The sequence below is a fragment of the Protopterus annectens genome, chromosome 14.part0 (assembly GCF_019279795.1).
Source record: "Protopterus annectens isolate FY-2018-M chromosome 14.part0, PAN1.0, whole genome shotgun sequence".
Classification (NCBI taxonomy): Eukaryota; Metazoa; Chordata; order Ceratodontiformes; family Protopteridae; genus Protopterus; species Protopterus annectens.
In genome coordinates this window covers 815030731-815049289 of record NC_056748.1, presented here as the reverse complement: position 1 = coordinate 815049289, position 18559 = coordinate 815030731, and the positions used below count along the sequence as shown (strand labels likewise).

At 38.2% G+C, this 18559-nt stretch overlaps 1 protein-coding gene across 2 annotated transcripts in view; it reads right to left on the bottom strand.

The window, feature by feature from the left end:
• PCGF6 (polycomb group ring finger 6) overlaps positions 1–18559 on the bottom strand; it is a 362217-nt gene that overhangs the window by 319285 nt on the left and 24373 nt on the right. For both annotated transcript variants that reach the window (XM_044056567.1, XM_044056568.1), the window contains exon 2: positions 10774–10873. In XM_044056567.1, the coding sequence (XP_043912502.1) occupies positions 10774–10873 (100 nt within the window). The remainder of the gene's footprint in view (positions 1–10773; positions 10874–18559) is intronic.

The following is an 18559-nucleotide window of genomic DNA, read 5'->3' as shown; positions in this document are numbered from 1 at the left end:
ATAATAGTGCCTTTACTTTGAATGTTTCCCACTTTAAATCAAAAAGAAGCCACTGTAGTAACAACATCCAGAACTCCGTGCTATTGGGTGAAAAGACCAAACCTTGAACGAGAATGCTAGCATACTGAAACTTGGCTTTCCCTGCTGCTAATCCAAATTAGTGTATGCTGCTGCTTTTCACAATCCTCCTTCAATTATATTATCACTGCATGTGAAATTGAAGCAGACCACCAAGTTAGATATACTTTATAATAATAAATTCTCCAAGTGTACAGCCACTGCATCAAATATTTGTCCCAACTCAACTTTCTATTACTTACTTAAATTATTTCCCTCAGATTATTAGTACCCTTTCTTAATTTTTTCTGTCTTACAGATTGCACAGTAAAGCAAAGCAAAATACACATATGCCTGCAAGGACAACCTGCTCCATTCACCCTTGCTTATGCTCAAGCTCACTCTGCTTCCCAAACCTACCTTACCCTCAATTCCCACCCAACCCACATCATCTAAAATGTATACTATCCACAAACTCCACCCACTCAATCACCAAATCCAGAAGTACGAACTCTTTCCAAATTTCCTATTACTCTCACCTATCACTACCTTTCCCAGATATTTATTCTACCTTCATGCATCCCCAGCATAAATTTCATCCCAACAACCCTCTACCACATTTTTATTCACCCACTTCCACTGCACCCTACTTCACTGTTCCCAACACTAAAATTACTAACAAACACAATCTTTCTACCAAACAAAAAATAAATAAAATAGAATCTCTCTAATACATCCCCTAGCTACAAATATAATACAACCACAATGCTCCATACACTGTTAACAACCACTTCCTTATGTTAGCTTGCCTAACCAACTATCAAATACCTCTAAAGACAAATCACATCTTATAACCGACCTATAAAGCCAACAACAACAGAGCCACTTTTACTATAACGTACAATTTATAACATCTCCTACCTTCACATATTCAAACACTCATACATCAAAGAAATGAAATGCCTAAAACCATACCTAAAAAACTATTGTAAAAACAAAAAACAAGACTAACATTATTCTATATACCACTAAATGTCACCCACTCTGCAGCTTTGTGTTAACATACATCCCAACGCAGGTCCCTCCAGCTCTGTAACACCTACACACCTTTCCACTTGTAATACTCCATTTCACTGTATCTACTAAACCCTAATAACCCATTCCACTGAATCAACTAAACCTACTCTAAACTTCATAAACATTAATCTAAGAAGTGTTTGCAACAAATCAACAGAACTGCATGTCTTTATAGCCAACCAACTGCATGTCTTTATAGCCAACCACAACCCTTATTACTAGCAATAACCGAGACCTTACTAAAACCAGAAATAATTCACAAAGAAATCACCCCACCAGGATACCATATCCTATGTGCTAAATGTAAACTAAGAAAAGCTGGAGGAACAGCAATCATGTACTCAACTCCTAACTTATTGCTCTATCTAAAAAAGAACCCCACATTCAACAATGCAGAAATACTTTTCACCTCTCTCAAGCTAAATGCTTAGAAAACTATTTCTGTCATTGCCATTTATATACTCCCAGAAAACAATATCAATACTACAAAGGACATCCTACCTTTGGTATCATCTAAAATACCCCATGAAACCATCATTCTCGGAGACATGAATAACAATTAGGCCCCCAACACAAACATCAACCTTTATGGTTTCTCCCAACTCATTACTACTCCAACTAGACACAACAAACCCTACACCTACAAAGCCTCCACCTTGGACTGGATACTCACAACAAAGTGAACACTATTTCCATAGTGTCATTCTATCAGATCATCACTCCCCTAATACACTTTGCAGATATTGGTTTACCAGAATTTCTATGCTTAATTGTATTTTTCTTACTTTTAGACCTGTCAAAAGCATTCGACAGTCTCCCATAATTATTACATACACCAAGAGAGGGAGATGTGGGAGAGACCAAGTGCATAGAGTTAATAGCTACCTATCTAATCATTACCAGACGGGCAGAACGAATACTCTTCCTTCTTACCCATTTATTTAAGACTTCTGCAGGGCTACATTCCTGGACCACTGCTTTAATGTATTTACTAATGACTTGTGTACTGCCATCAAACATGCAACTCTCATACAGTATGCAAATGATTCTACACTAAGTTATGCAGCAACACAACAACATAACACAAGAATCATTCAATTCCATAGAAATTTTGATTACAAGACTCATAATTACTTTTAAACGACAAAAAAAAAAAAAAAGCTTTTCTCCCAAAACATACCCTGAAAGTAAATCACATATCAGAATTACCTCATCTGACAACACCCCAACAGAACAGGTTGCCAGTACAAAATTACTGAGGATTACCAATCAATAACAATCTGAAGTTTGACCTACATTTCCAAAGTGTCATAAAAAAAAAAAAAAAAAAAAAAAAAAAAAAAAAAATTGGGCCTCCTATATAGCATAAAACAATTATTACCTGAAAGGGCTAGACAAACCATAGCAAGCACTTCATCCTACCAACCCTGCTATATGCCTCCCCACGCTCTACAAAACTGACATATTACCATAAAAAATAAGATAGAACAATGTTACCATACAAGGGAATGTTTTGCAGCAAATACCTCAAGTAGAACACATCACTGACATGCCTTAAAAAAACTAAATTGGACAGAACTACCTCACCAACTCCACTATAACGAACTGGTAATAATATATAAACTAATAAGTAACCTCAAATTCCCTCCCATAAAGGGAATAATCCAAAAATGCTAACCTACTAAATCCCCTCACTTCCAAAGACCAACTCCCCATCATCATCATCATCATCATCACCAAAGCTTGTAATTCATCTGGAACCTCACTTTACTCAAGCTCTATTATCTAAAGTCTGGAATAGACTTTTTTCAGCTCTTAAGACACCGTGACAAGTGCATATTTCAAAATCATGCTAAGTGATCATCTCAGATCGTCCTAGCTATGAACCTGTCAACACCAGGTTGAATTAGCATCTTAATCCCTACCTCTATCTATCCTCACACTCCTTACCCCAAACCCCCTGCCCTCTTAAAACCTTATATTCTCCTACCTGTCTGTTTTTTGTTTCTTTTCATAAATCTCATTCCTCTACGGAACATTTCTCCTTTTTCAGGCAATGTCTAGTTTAGAGGTGTCCAACCTGCGGCTCGTGGGCCGCATGCGGCCCTCAGAGCTCTTCCATGCGGCCCCCAACCGCTAACTGCAGCATCAATATACGCATGCCCCAAAACACTTTTTTTGTTTTGTGTTTTTCACGCCCGTGACCTATAACTCCGCTGGTGTGCGCATGCACCAAAGCACCATTCTAGTTTTGATTTTTTTGTGCCAAAGAAGGATCTGTGTGTTCCCGCCATTATTTCATGCCAAAGAATCAGTGCGTGTGTGTGTGTTCTCGCTGAAGAGGGACTCGTGTATGGATTTGCCGTCATTGCCTTTGAAAGGGACAGCACTTACCTGTGTTAATAGGTAAGTACAGAGGGAGTAAATGAGTGAGTAACATGCATAAAAGCAGAATGTATGTGCATGTGAAAGAAGTGTGTGTGTATGTATGCATGACAGAGAGAGACACATGTACAAAGAGGCTAACGACGATCAGTCTACCTACTGAACACAAATAAGTTAGCTCACAAATATATCGTACATTAAAAGTACACTTTCATTAAATTGTGGCTTTCCTGACAGAGAGAGTGTTGTATTGAATATGAAATCATACCTCTCAACTGCATGGATTTTCGCTTCATTTTCCAATTTGTGTCTTTTGCTTAGGAAATAAAATTGGTCATCCAAGGTAATGCAGTTCCAGGGAGTAAGAATGAGGCAGCAGCCTAGGGTTAATGGGTTATTAGTGGATTGACTTTGTGGGAATGTAGCATATAAAGTTGGATTGTTTTTTCTGACAAACAAAAAAAGTAACCAATACTGTTTTGTCATTGATGAGTTCTAAGCAGTGGCAGATTGGACAACAGTAAGTACAGCTTTGGTGGATCATCAATACTGGCAAATCAGGGGGGCACAATGTCATTTTTTAAATGTTGAGGGTTTTAGTGTGTATGTGTGTTACAGACTGTGGAATATGTTTCTTTGTTTCAAAACCTGATACTTGGGTACTAGGCATGCCAAAAGTAGATTTTGTTTAAGACATAGCTTCTTGTCATTTGCAGTGGATGGATACTTATATTTAATGGACAATACTAGCAGTGTGAGTGTGGTCCCGTAGGGATCTGGAGGATGCCAAGTCTACCATTGCCAATGTCTTGTAAAGTGACCTGGAAATGGATATTGAGATGTTAAGTGAAAAAAATACAGTAAGTGGGCTTAGAAATATAGTTTAATTAAACAAAGTGCACTTGCAATTTGCAGGTCATAATTTAATTTATTTCAGGTAGTCCAGATCCTGGTAGATTGTATACCATTAGACTTAATTAGGGAGAGCTGTCATTTCTGGGGAAATAAGCAGCCCTAGATTCAGTGAAAGCTCTGTTGTTGTTTGCAGGTAGGAAGTTGCAGGATGTGGATGCAATTTTCAAAGCATGGTTTTCTTTGTTGGAAAAGAAGGCATGATTGAATGAGCCATATAATGCTTAACTGACAATGATGGGATAGAAAGATTATAAGTGATGTATAATGTTTGCAGCTACAGTTGTTTCAATGGTGTCTGTGATGCATAACTGTTTTTGGGCCTGTCCCACTTTTATTTTTTTCTTTCTCCAGATTTCTTGCTCTAAGGTTGAGAGGTAGGGTTCCATGCTAAATCAAAAGGTTGTATTTACCTTGGAAGACTTTTCAGCATAAATACGAGAAACAGAGCCTTTTTGATATCTTTGATTATTTCCAATATAAACTGCCATGTAACCTTGCAAATAACCTTCTTATTAAGCTACTTTAATTCTTTTGGAATTGACAAGTATGCTTCATTGGTTCAGACATAAGCATAGAGTGCTAATGTGACAGCTCAGTAAACTGTCAGTCTGTGAATAACTTCTGCAGAAATTAAAATGTCTGTCTGTCAAATGGCTTTAGATTGGAGGGAAGTTGTATGTTTACTCCAGTATGTAGTATGATCTTAGAGACTTTATGGATTTCTTATTGATTTACTTTTTGCTGAGCAGTTGTTTGCTAATTTATTGATGGTCCTTTTGGTGGTGGGAAGTTGGATGGATGAGTCCACCTCTAGTATGATTTTTTTTCAGATATTTTTACTTTCAGACAATTTCTTTCAGTGAATGTGTGCCATGTGATTACTAAGGTTGCGTATTTTAGAAGTAGGGGCTCCTTTTGTGAGCGTGTGAAAGAGAGAGACTTAATATGTATACTGAATATATTTTTGTAAATGGAATTCTTAGTTAAACAGGCCCCTCTTCTTGGGCAAGTAGACTTGAGTAACCAATATTAGATTTTAGTCATCCAGCTAGGAAAGTTTAGTATGTGGATTTTTCATCCGGTATGATGAAGGCTATGCTACTTACTCAAGGAGTATATTTATGGCTATACATTCAGTTGTCGTGTTGTTGAACTACATTTTTGATAATGAGAGGAGCTTTTTATAGTAGCTGAAGGTTTTGTATCAAGAACCTGTCCATACAGAGCAGTTTGTTTATGTTGCAGTGAAGGCTGTGGTCTTTGCAGTGAGCGTTTCAAGTATAACCAGTATTTCTCAGGTGGAGGAAGTCTCTTCAGGCAGGATCTTTCTTAGCCTGGAAAGCAAGCCAATGATGAAATTTATAGGGGCCAGTAAGAGAGAGAGAGGAAAGCAAGAAGCTTTTTAGTCTGTTTGGATAACTAAGTGAACTTAGTCCTTTGACCTTTTTTTTCAGAAATGGTTGTAGTCTTTCTTTTGGCAGGGTGTTTTTCTGAAGCACATGCCAAAAGGGGCTCTGCACTCAGTAATGGATCTTATAAAGGAAGAATACAGGGATGTTATGACCACTTTGTCCCTGAATGATACTCTTACTAATGAGGTGGGCCATGTAAAAAGCTTTCTGTACAACAGAGACAACATGGTGGTCAAAAGTCAGGTTTCTATCAACCTGAGTGCCCAAGCACTTCATGACTGACTGCGTGCTTACAACATTGTTATTAATGTGATAATTTGTGGGGACATCACTCTCCCCAAAGGGGATGATGATGTATTTTTGGCATTTAGCTTGAGGCTATGTTTCTGGCACCAGTCATTTGTTTCGATGAGATCCTCTTGTAGCTTATTTAGAATTGTTTTATTAATTCAGTAATGTGAATTATTTACTTTATTGCACCTTTATTGGCTTATTTTTGTGGATTATAGTATTGTAGGTCTGCTAATGTTGACATTTTATGTAGCTGGACTGCTGGAGTGGTTTTCCCAGTGTCCCAGTGAGAAATGCTAGTGCTGTAGTGAATATCTGTTTATTTGTAAAAAAAAAAAAAAAAAATATATATATATATATATATATATATATATATATATATATACATACATACATACACTAAGATGTTAGAGTTAACTGTTAGATTAGAAAATTTGAATTTTAAGGCAAATATTAGGCCTTTATTACATTTATTCATTGTTCAAATGCACCTACATTACAGCCAGGAGGTTGACTTTGGTCGCCCGTGGCAGCGAATGAGTTAACTATATGATATATTTTATATGCGGCCCTAAGACAATTTCTATTCACTCAATGCGGCCCCAGCAAGCCAAAAGGTTGGACACCCCTGGTCTAGTTCTTCTCCCATAAATCTCACTTCCTTGCAAAAGCTTACCTTTCTAACTTACTATACCCTGAACCGTGTTTTTTCATACTATAAAACCTTTGTCTTGTTACTAGCAAACTACAAAGTTTTTGTCTCATTAACAAATAATCACATCTCCATTTGAACATTTTTAATTAGTACTTGATCGCATAAAATGCTGGATTTCTGTATGTAACCTCTTATGTTACTTCTACATTTTCTTACACTGCTAAGCTGACAATGTCCATAAACTCACCCTAATAATAAACATACACACGTGTGTGTGTGTATGTATATGTATACACATTATATATATATATTATATATATATATATATATATATACACACATACATACATACATACATAGAGAGAGATACACACAAACGGGTTCCCTTCACAATGTCGACAATTCAAAATGCCGAAATTCATATGGCCAAGACCATATGATCGACATTTGAAATGTTGACAATGCGGAACTGTTATCTCCGTACAGTGTGGAATGGAAAGATTTCCATTCCTGCACTGTAGTGTGACCTCGGAGTTGGTATATTTAAGTTACGGGGGGTGTGGAGGCGGAGCACCCCATGGGGGGTGCAGGGGGTGTGGGAGCGGAGCACCCCACGGGGGGTGCAGGGGGGCTTACCCCCCCTGCTAGCAGTGTTTAGGTAAGTGTTTGTTGTTTTTTACTTTTGTTTTTCGTATGTTCGACATTTCAAATGTCTGTCATATGAAGTTTGGCATTTTGAACTGTCGAACATATAAAAGTAGATCCACACAAACATACGTACATATTTTTTGGTGTTATTCTGTACTGCCAATTTTTTTAACCTTTGCATCTTTGAATATCATGCTATACTGTACTTTAATATACTTTGTACTATGTGCCTTTATATTAAAAAAAAAAGTGCTATATTTCTTTGTACTTTTGATATTTTGTATTCCTGGAGCTTTTCACTCCCGGCATTTGCTGAAAAGGGGGCTTTTTGTCCCCAGACAGTCTTCCCCAGTCAGCAAACATAAAATAAATATATATCTAGAGCAAGTGAATTCTGATATGTGCACCCCTTTGTGTAGGGGTATAATAAAACACTTTTCCAGAGGGCTGGGCCACAGTTTTCTGAAACAAAATGGCTTCTCTCTCTTTAGGAAGAATGCTTGCTGCCTGACTCAGTAGGGAACTTAGAAGGAACTTGTCCCTGATGACTACAGTTTCCATGACCAGACATTTCCGTGTTGGTACCAAGGGATCAGCATCACTTTTGACTAACTTAGGGGAAGAGGGTGAGTGAGCCCTCTTTATCAGCCCTGCCCTTTTTGGACTTTTTTCTTCTTCTCTGATTTGTCTTATGGTTCAGCTGAAAAACTATTTTTTATAATAATTTTTTGTCAACTACAGACAGGTAACTAGATACAGGGGATCAAACCACTTACAAATAAAATAATCTATTTTGAAATGTCATGACCTTAAACAATGCACAGGTTCTGTGCATTCTGAGGCAGTAGCTTACATCCGCACTTAATATATATTTTTTTAGTTTTATCCATAACTACTAGTATAAAAAAAAACACACACACACACACACACACACACACACACACACACACACACACACACACAAAATAATAAGCTATTCTTAAGATAAAATGAAATAATTACACTAAGCAGCCACCTAAGCATCAAGGCTCTGAAGCACTAAATTAATAAACAATAAAATAAGACTTTTCACAATTAAAAAAAGGTTTATGCAACATTAAAGAAAACTTATCAAATACTGTGGAAAGTATCCCAAATTTTACAAAAGAAAACACTTAGCTGTAAGGCACAGCAACTGAAATCTGCTACTTGCTGATGATGGCAATAAACTAGATCAGAGGGGATGGTTCTCAGGTGATTGTGGGAATGTTTGTAGAACCCTGAAGCACTTCAGCACTAGCTAATGGTCGGATTAGAGAAGAGACTGGCTACCAAATTGTCGGTTTCAAAAGACTAATGAACCAGGATCAAAATTTTTCCTCAAAGCAGCTACAGTCCATCCATTGTGCAATCAAACTCATTTGCTGGGATAAAGAAGTGGCCTGTATGACTTCTGCAGTGTATTACAGCAGTCAAAACAAACACTGTACAGCCAAGCCAGGGAAACCCCACATGAGAAGCAGTCCCAATACATGCAGTATCACACAATACTTGACAAATCACATAATAAATGATTGCCACAGCTGCTCTACATATGGGTCTGTGAGAAGGCAACATAAAAAACATACCGTTTTTTTCCCTGTAACATCTACAAACTAAAATACACTGGGAATAAACCCCTATGTCACCTGCGGGACTGCAAAATGTCTCACAGATAGGATGCGTATAATCAAAATAGGGGAAGTTACCACCAAAAATAGGCCAGTCTCCAGTAGTGTCCCTCAGGGCTCTGTGCTGGGACCTTTGATGCTTGGCATATACTTTTCTGAAGTAAATGCCAATGACTGCAAGCTAGGAGCAGTCACTGAATCCCCAAATGACTTAGCCATCCTGCAGGAAGGTTTGTCTCAAATAAATAACTGGTGCTAAAATCATGGACTGAAACTAAATACCAAAAATGCATTATTGTATCCTTTGGGAAGTAATCTACCACAGGGAACTACCACATTGACAATACATCCCTAAGAGTTGACCCAGTTGTTCTGGATGAGGGAATTTACGTGGACACTGACCTAGCCTTGACCAACATGTGTCTACTGTTGTAAGGAAGTCGTTCTATATTGCACAGCTTATAAGCAAGGGGATTGTGTCTAGATCTAGGGATGTCACTGTCCCCTTTACACAGCCCTCATTAGACCAGTCATTGAATATAATGTCCCATTCAGCATGTACCAGTCCAGACACATGCAACGACCACAGAGATACCTTATTAAAAAGGATACAAGGCCTAAACATGTCCTACGTGGACCGACTCAAACCCTGTCATTATACTCTGCGACTGTGCATCTTACAGACTGCTAAGAGGTGACCTGTGTCTGGCATACAAGGCCCCTTTGACCCCTTACTGATGGACTTACTGCACATCAGCAAGTCAAATGACATCAGAAATACTCAGTCTAGGGATCTAAACCTCTTCTGCAACATCAACAAAAAAGTTTGGAAGGACAGAGGATAATGCTGTGTAGAACAGACTCACCATCCCCATAAAACAAAGTTCATCCCTGCCCCCTTTCAACTGCAACTTAGATTTCTGGATGGAAAACTGAAAATTTGCCCAGGGCTGCTCCCTGTACTACTAATGGACAGAGCAGTTCCTAAATGCTTTATCCCATGTATGGGTCCCATAAACTATCTATGGTATGATCCCAGTAATTCTCATTAGGAGTAAAACATAACGATAATCAACCAAAGGATAAGCAAGGCCAATCTATAACCAAATGGGATACGTTATTCTGAGCACAAAAAGGGAAACTGGCTATGCTTAAAATGCCCAGCAAGGTCAGCTAGCCTACTACTCACCAAAGAACCTAAGAATCTATAACTTCAAAATAATTCTCATCTGCTGCAACAGTGCATATATACCACGAGGACAAGGCGAAATGAAGAAACATCATTAGCAATGTTAAAAAGGTACTACTGGAACTGTCAATTCATTCTAAAACTACTTATTTGTCCAAAAATCTTTCACATTCCCAACTCTGCATAAGAGTTCCCTTCATCAGTAAATAACAGCTTACCTCTTAAAACAAAAAAAATATTATTATAATATTAGTCATTGATGCAACAAAAGGAATACAACTTTTTCTCCAGGTTAGAGCAACTGTAAAAAATTAAGAGTTCAGTTTCTGAAAAAAACATTACCTTTCCTCACTAGTAATTTAACGCTCTACATTTTTTTTCTATTAACATGCCAACATTACAACAATAAAAATCAATGCAGGCATTAAAGTGTTGTGCACAAATATTTTCCTAATCCTAACATGCAATAAGATAAATTTATCCACAAGTACTTACAGGTATGAAGGCACTCTGTGATGGTTGTAGCATCTATAAAATAACCATTACAGATGGAACACAGGATATAAGGATTCAGCTCAGACAGGTTTACCATACGCTGGAAATAAAAAAATTGAAGTAATTATACTGAATGAAACTGAGACACAAACAATTCTAATAAAGATAAAAACTCAACATTTAAATCTTAAAGCAGTAAAAAAGGGGGGGACACAAGTATCAAAGTATCGCAAAATACCCATGGTTCAGCAACATTAACAGAAATGAAAACGGAGTCTTATCAAAGCACTACATCTTTAACAAGGATCCATCTTCTGTAATTCATAGGACTAAGGCTACAAGCATCAGCACCATTCTACAATACAGGTCTTTGCAGGCCACTTAGTACTGACACACACACACACACACACACACACACACACACACACACACACACACACACACACACACAGATGCCCTTATAACCACACATATTATATAAATGAATGATCGACACAATAAACCTCATCCATAATGTGCCATCAACTCATTATATCAACAGTAAATACGGACAACCAGTATACTGAAAATGAAAAGAAATTTCCTCTTCCAATCCATTACCCAATACCATACCAAACACTCAGCTCAAAATTGTATGAAAAGGGGAATTCCAAGATGGTTACACATTGATTAACAGCTTAATTCTAGCTCTCCAGTGTGAAAGCAGAGAAGGCCAGTGGACTTTTGTGTTTCTGGGTAAATTTCAGTAACTTTCTAGTAAGTGCACTGCCACAATGACAGAAAAAAAGAAATAGAGGACCTGAAGGAAAATCAGCTGCAAAAGATAAAAAAACACTGACTGGGAAAAGTACTGCAGCTGCTCAGCAAGAAGCAGTGCAAGCTCCAGATGAGACTTCCAGTAACCTAGAGGAAAGTAAGAAAACTGCATACAGACCTAGCTAAAACAAACAGAACACTGATGGAGTATAGCAATTCAAACAACAAAAGGATGGAAGAAATGGAAGAGGCTTTAAAAAAATTTTCAGATGAGGTAACAAGACTGCAAAAATCAGAGATCGAAATGAAGAAAAGGCTAGATGAATACGAGACTGCTTAAGAAAAGATGTTTCATGAAAATAGCAGATTTAGAGGACACAGCATGTAGGGAAAACCTGAGATTTTCAACTGTGCCAGAGAAGCTGGAAGAAAAAGACTGTATTCATTTTAGGAAAGCACAAATAAGCAATTGGATTGGTAGACCACAGCAAGAGCTGTTAACTGAAAGGGCACATTGTGTGTATGCTCCAAACCTGGCTATGAGAAAGCAACTTAGACCTTTAATAGTAAGGATACAATCCCACCACCAGCAGAAGTTGTAGATTCTGACAAAACTGTGGCAGAAGGACAAAGTACTAAAAGTAAGACACAGAGTGTTTGTGGAGAATGATTACGCATTGTACACCAGGCAGAAGGAGAGTACATTTATTCCACTATTCAGGGAATGTCAAAGCAGGTGTGAGATTCAAACTGCTCTACCTAGCTATCTTCAAAATATTCTTCCCTGGAGGGACAAAATCATTTTCGGATGAAGTACATGCTAAGGAGGAAACACAAAAGTTTGCCCAACAAATAAGTGAGCTGTGAAACAGAAGGAGATTCTGCTTCTTGTTCTTCTGGCAATAAAAAAAAACACACAGAGACTGTACCAGTGACACATTTTCCTAAGATTCAATAGAGAATGCTGGAGAGAAGGAAGGAAGGGATCATGAGAGATGACTAGAAGAATTGAGTGTACTGTGGAAATGAAGCAGAGAAAGGATTTGGGAGACAGAGATGAACAGTGATAAAACCAGTAACTTGGAAACTGACAAATGTGGGATTAAAAAGCAATAATTATATTTGTAAAATATGACAGAACAAGAAAATCTGCAAATATTGAACTTTCTCGACTTTGATGGACTTGTGGGGGACTCAAATGTATATGACATACTTCATGTCACTAATGTTCGGAAAAATACTTGGGGCAGAGGATGAGGTAGGAGAAAGTTAAATGCAAGTAATACAAATGTTTTTCTTAATAATACCATTTTTATAGTGTCTGATTTTCTCAGTTGTTTTTAAGTATAATGGGATACTACAGTAAAAGGGTGCTCCTGTTTTTTTTTCCTCCCTTCTCTCTTTTCTCCTTGTTCAGCTTTACGAAATGTAGGCATTGTAGTGTAAAATAAAACATTGTTACAAGAGCATGACAAAAGAAAAATACATGTCATTCTTGCATGGGGGAATGACTGGATTAAGGCCCTTAGCTTGATTTAGTACCAAGTTTTAAAAGAAAGCAAGTAAATGAAAAAGAATACTAAATATTATAAGGCTATTTTCTAAAAAATAAATGTATGCTTAGCAGCAATTCTGTATCTGGTTCTCATGTCTCCACCTATAATTCAAAGTGGAAAGGGATAATGAAGAAACGTGGGTAAAGCTCAAGAAACAAGGAGAGACTGCGATTTTTTATGCAGACCTTTAAAGAGGACAATAATCATACAAAATGCTACATTCATAAAGTAGCAGAAAATATTCTAAGAACTAAGCCAGCACAGGAATGGAAAAAGGAGAAAATGCCAACAGGGATGACAGCAATTAGGGATACAGACAATAGGAGCCTAGAATTCATAGGACAAAACTGGCAAAGGAACCAAGGTATTGGGAGCAAACAACTAGAGAGAGAAAGGTAACAGAGTGGGAAGATGCCAAGAATGTATTTGGACTACAGGTTAGAGACTGCCTTTCCTATCAAGGATAGATCTCAGAGTATAGGCAAACAGAAAGAAATGGGGGGGGGGGTCCTAAACAAAAAAAAAAACAGGACTGGTAGAGTTTTTCGTAGAATAAAGAACAGAAACTGCCATTAAAAAATTAATAATAATTATTCCAGCATATAAAATACTGCATGATAACTATAAGAAATCAATCCAAGGTGGTTAGAAAGGATTGGGAAGACAGATTGGAAAAGCAATTCACAAAGAAACAATGGGGGATGTATGTATGTCACCCAAATATACAACAAAATTTAAAACTATTTACGATTTTTGCTTGGAAATGTTTGCATAGATATTTTTATACCCCAAGTAGACTTTGGTATACAGCAAATGTTGGAGGTGTGATGGGGAAGAAAGAGGTAATTGGGAAATATTTTCTATAAGTGTAATGAGTTGGCAGATTTTAAAAAGATTACCTGCAGGCTGCGCTGTCGGAGATACTAGGTGAGTGAATTGGTGTGACTAGGGAAATTATTTTTCTGAACTATGATACAGAATCGTAACTGCCTAAACAGAGTAAGGCCTTGCTAAGTCTAATTATGGTGGCTGGCAAAAAAAGCAGTTACTAGAAAATGGAAATCAAGTCTAAACCAGCTGTACTAGAAGTAGTGAATATAGTAACAGAGATAAAATAACTGGACTTGGGATCTTTAAAAAAAAAAAAAAAAAGGGAAGGAGCAAATTACATAGGAAAAAATGGGAATTGTAGGAACAATACATACGGGGGAGAAATGAGGTTTAAAAGAAGGTTTAACTTGAATGAGCTATGTAATGTTTGACTGACAATGATTGGGTAGATTACAAATGAAGTATAATAATGTTTGTAACAAGGATTGTGTCAGTATGGTTTGTGAGTTTGTGATACAAAATGCTTGCAGCTGGGACTGTGTCAATATGGTTTATTTTCAGATACATAAATGTATTATTGCATATATAAGTAATAATTTAATAAAAATATTTTTTATTACAAAAATAAATACATAAATACACGCATACAAGAGCTGATGCTATTGTAGTGTCATGCGACAAAAGTAAAAGCATGCAGCTGTGGACAGTTGGAGATAAAGAGAAAATGGAAATATACTGCCATATAGAAAAATTGAAGTGTACAAGAAAATTCCTAGCAATGTCTGAGTGGGAAGGGGCACAAGTATGAATTTTTGGTAAACGTGCTAAAAGATCCGTACACAAAATCTACTCAGTAGAATTGTAGCACAAGTGCTAGGGCTTATTTCCAGATAAACAGAAGTGATGCAGATAAACTTGGTGAAGTAACTGCATTAAAATTATCCCTGTAACATGAAATCAGCTTCCAAAAGAAATAATATCCCAGAAAGCTTTGGATGGCTTCAAGAAAAATCTAAAAGAACGTCATCGTGAAAATATTATTTATACATGCTTTCACAATCCTGGTTAACATATTGTTTCCTCAATCTTCTACTAATCTCTCTATTTGTACACATGGCTGCACTCCAAGTATTGCTCAACTGTACATTAGACTTGCTCAGATGAAAATATTTTACACTAATTAATGGAAAACAATTCAGTTCAAATTTTAATACGAGTATTGCAAAATACTGTAGATACCTACCATTTGCATGTTTTGTCTAAATTACTTACACATATCACATTCATTTTTTTTTTTTGTATTTTTTTTTTTTTTTTTGTTAATTATACTGTCTTATACTTGCATTTTTGCTCAAATAATCTGAGATTATGGACGAAAAAGATCTTTGGACCTGCCCCCCTACAGAGTTAAACTGAAATATGTACATTTACTTAATTTGTTTGTTTAGGTGCCAGGGCAAGTCATTCTGTGGTGTACACACTGGTTCTAGGTGCTTTGGTCACTGTGATTAATGTTGATGTGACACCAGACCCAGTCTAAAAATAAGAAAAAGGGTAATGAAGATGACAATGACGACAACTGTCAAACAAGTAAAGATAAAAAAGTTAAAGCCAAGACACTATACTTCATGCCTTGACCACATCCAGAGAATTCCATTTCCAATGCTCTCTAAATCAGAAGCAGAGCTAAAAACATCTGCAAGTACTTGGTGTAATTATAAGCATAAATAAACAGGGTACATCCATGATTTCAAAGATTTACACTAGGCTAACGACCACTAAGGCCTTTACAAACATAACCATGCAGCCCAATGTATTCTACAAGCTATTGTGCCTTAGCGATAAAGGGTTATGTTAGCTAGGGCACAATTAAATAGTTGCCTCTGTCTGTCTATCAGAGACATATTTGCTTTCCCATCCACTAGTCTGAGTTACACTTGAATACGGTTAAGGAAGGGCTCTGCTTTACACGGATGGGAAATCTATTCCAGAGAATGGGAATTCTCTGAGGTAGATACATGTCCCTCCAGTATGTCCTATTTAGGAGTAAGCAAAGTTTAGGTCATTAAATCTCTGTTCTGATGCTGTTCTTTCTGAGGAAATGAAGAAGTTCCATCAGAATGGGATCCAAGAATGGATGCCAGCCACAGATCACCTCTCAGCAGTCTTTTGGAAACACAATATAGGGGTAGGGCTTTGAGGCAATCTGTACAGGACATTGTGTTTATGCCCTGTATTGTTTTTGTGAGGAACCTCTGTAGACATTCAAGTTGATGTATGTCAGGTACACAACAAAGTATTTACTCAATGATGGATCTGAAGAGGGCCAAATAGAGTGGCACAAGGACCTCTCTGGATCTAGCTGCCATAGCCTTACTCACAAGTTGAGTGATATGGGAGACTTTCTTACTACCTTGGCAACCTGGACATTGTCCAATCTACATGCACCCCCAAATCGCCAATTACTGGGTCTATTCTTAGGGGTGTTTTACTGATAAAGTAGTTTCTCCAGAGTTGCAAACTTTCCAAAAAGATACTATTATGCATTTCTTGGCATTTAATTTTAATTCATAAGTTCATAGGTAGGTACTAGGCTATTGGCCCTAGGGCCTATATAAGCCTAGCCAAAAAGGTACTCTGGCTTTCGCCACCCAATAAAACTATTTTCCTGTGCCCGTGTAGAGCAGAGCCACATAGGTGATCCAGGGGTGAATTTCCTATTTCCCATCCAATCATCAAGATTTTTCTTGAAGAGTGCTAATGAGGAGCTTTATTTGACATAGTTAGGTAGTTTGTTCCAGAGTATAGGAAGTCTCTGGGACAGGAATCTATCCCTCCAGCATGTTCTGTTTATTGTAGTGACAAGGTTTAGGTCCCTAGAGCGTGTAGCTCGGAGGGATTGGGATTTCTTTAAGTGGAGCATGTCCAACAGCTCTGGGTTTGACATAGCTTTGTATGTTAGGCAGAGATCACCTCTGTGTAGACGATATGCGAAGGAGTAAAGCTGGAGTTTTTTGAGATGGTCTGCGTAGGGCATCTGTTTGAGGCCAGTAATCCTCTTTGTGAGGTATTTCTGCGGCCTTTCCAGTTGTTGTAGATGTCTTGTGAGGTACATACCAAAAGGGGTGTTGTACTCTACAATGGGTCTAATGAGTGACAAGTAGAGGGGAACAATGACCTCTTTTTTCCTGGATGAGAAACCTTTTGTGATGAGGTGAGGTGTGCTACGTAGAAGGATTTCCCGACTACCATGGCGATGTGATTATCAAATGAGAGACTACTCTCCACCTATGCCCCAAGGTCTCTTATCAAACTTTCGGTGTTAAGTAGACTACCAGCTATGTGGTAGTTCGTGGGTACAGAGTTTTTACCAAAGGGGATGACAATGCAGTTTTTGGCATTGAGCTTGAGGCCATGGCTTTGACACCAGACATCTGTCTCTGTGAGGCCCTTTTGTAGGATGTCCACATCGTTAGGAGTTTCGATTATGGCTCCTAGTTTGCAGTCATCTGCGAACTTTGTTAGCCAAAGACCTTCTATATTAGCCAGTACTTCAGAAAAGTAGATACCAAGCAAGAGAGGACCCAGGACTGAACCCTGTGGTACTCCACTTGTCACTGGTCTGAAATCGGATTTGGAGTCTTCTACTTTCACAGTGTGGGTTCTTGTCAGTGAGCCAGTTGGCAACCCATCTTGTGACACACGGAGTTATACCTAGTTTAGTGAGTTTATCTGTAATTCCAGAGTGGGGAATGGTGTCAAAAGCCTTGGTGAGATCTAGATAGGGAGTGTGAACCACCTTACCCTCGTCTACGGCTTTGGTGACTGCTTCAAAGAAGTCTATAAGGTTTAGGAGACATGACCTGCCTTTTACAAACCCAAACTGGGTGGGGTCCAGAGTTTGGAGATTACCAATGTCTTTGTGTATAAGATCCATGATAATATGTTCCATGGCCTTGCAGACCAGGCTCGTTAGGCTAATGGGGTGGTAGTTCCCAGGGTCTGTGGTGGCTCTCCCTTTGTGGAGTGGGATAACCATTGCTGTGCGCCATTCAGTGGGCACAAAGCCTGAGGTGAGGCTATGACTGAACATGGTGCTTAGCTGGGGTACCAGTTAATTCTGCAGTTCGTGTAGAATGCAGCCTGGGATGTTGTCAGGTCCCACTGACGCTGTGTTCCTGGCTTTGAAGAGTGTGGTTTTTACCTGTGCAATTCAATGATTTGGCACCAGTCACTTAGTCTTAGTTCACATCAGACCTTTCCGTAAGATGCTACCATCTTGGGGGATTCTAGGGCTGCTCCTAGTATGCAATTGTCTGCAAACTTGGTCAGCCAAAGGTCCTTGACATTGGCCTTGTTTTCCAAGAAGAAGAAACCAAAGAAGAGCAGACCCAGAACAGAGTCCTTAGGGAATCTGCTAGTTACCAGCCTCTTTGTGGAGGTTGTTTCTCCAATCCTAACTTCCTGGATCCTGTGAGCCAGCTGGCTATTCAGTATGTTACATAGGGATTTATGTCTAATTCTATAACTTTGTTCAGAACGCAAAGTAGGGTACTGTATTAAATGCCTTAACCAGGTCAAAGTAGGCAGTAAGCACCATTCTGCACTCATCCATTGCCTTGGTGACCTTCTCAAAGTCTTCC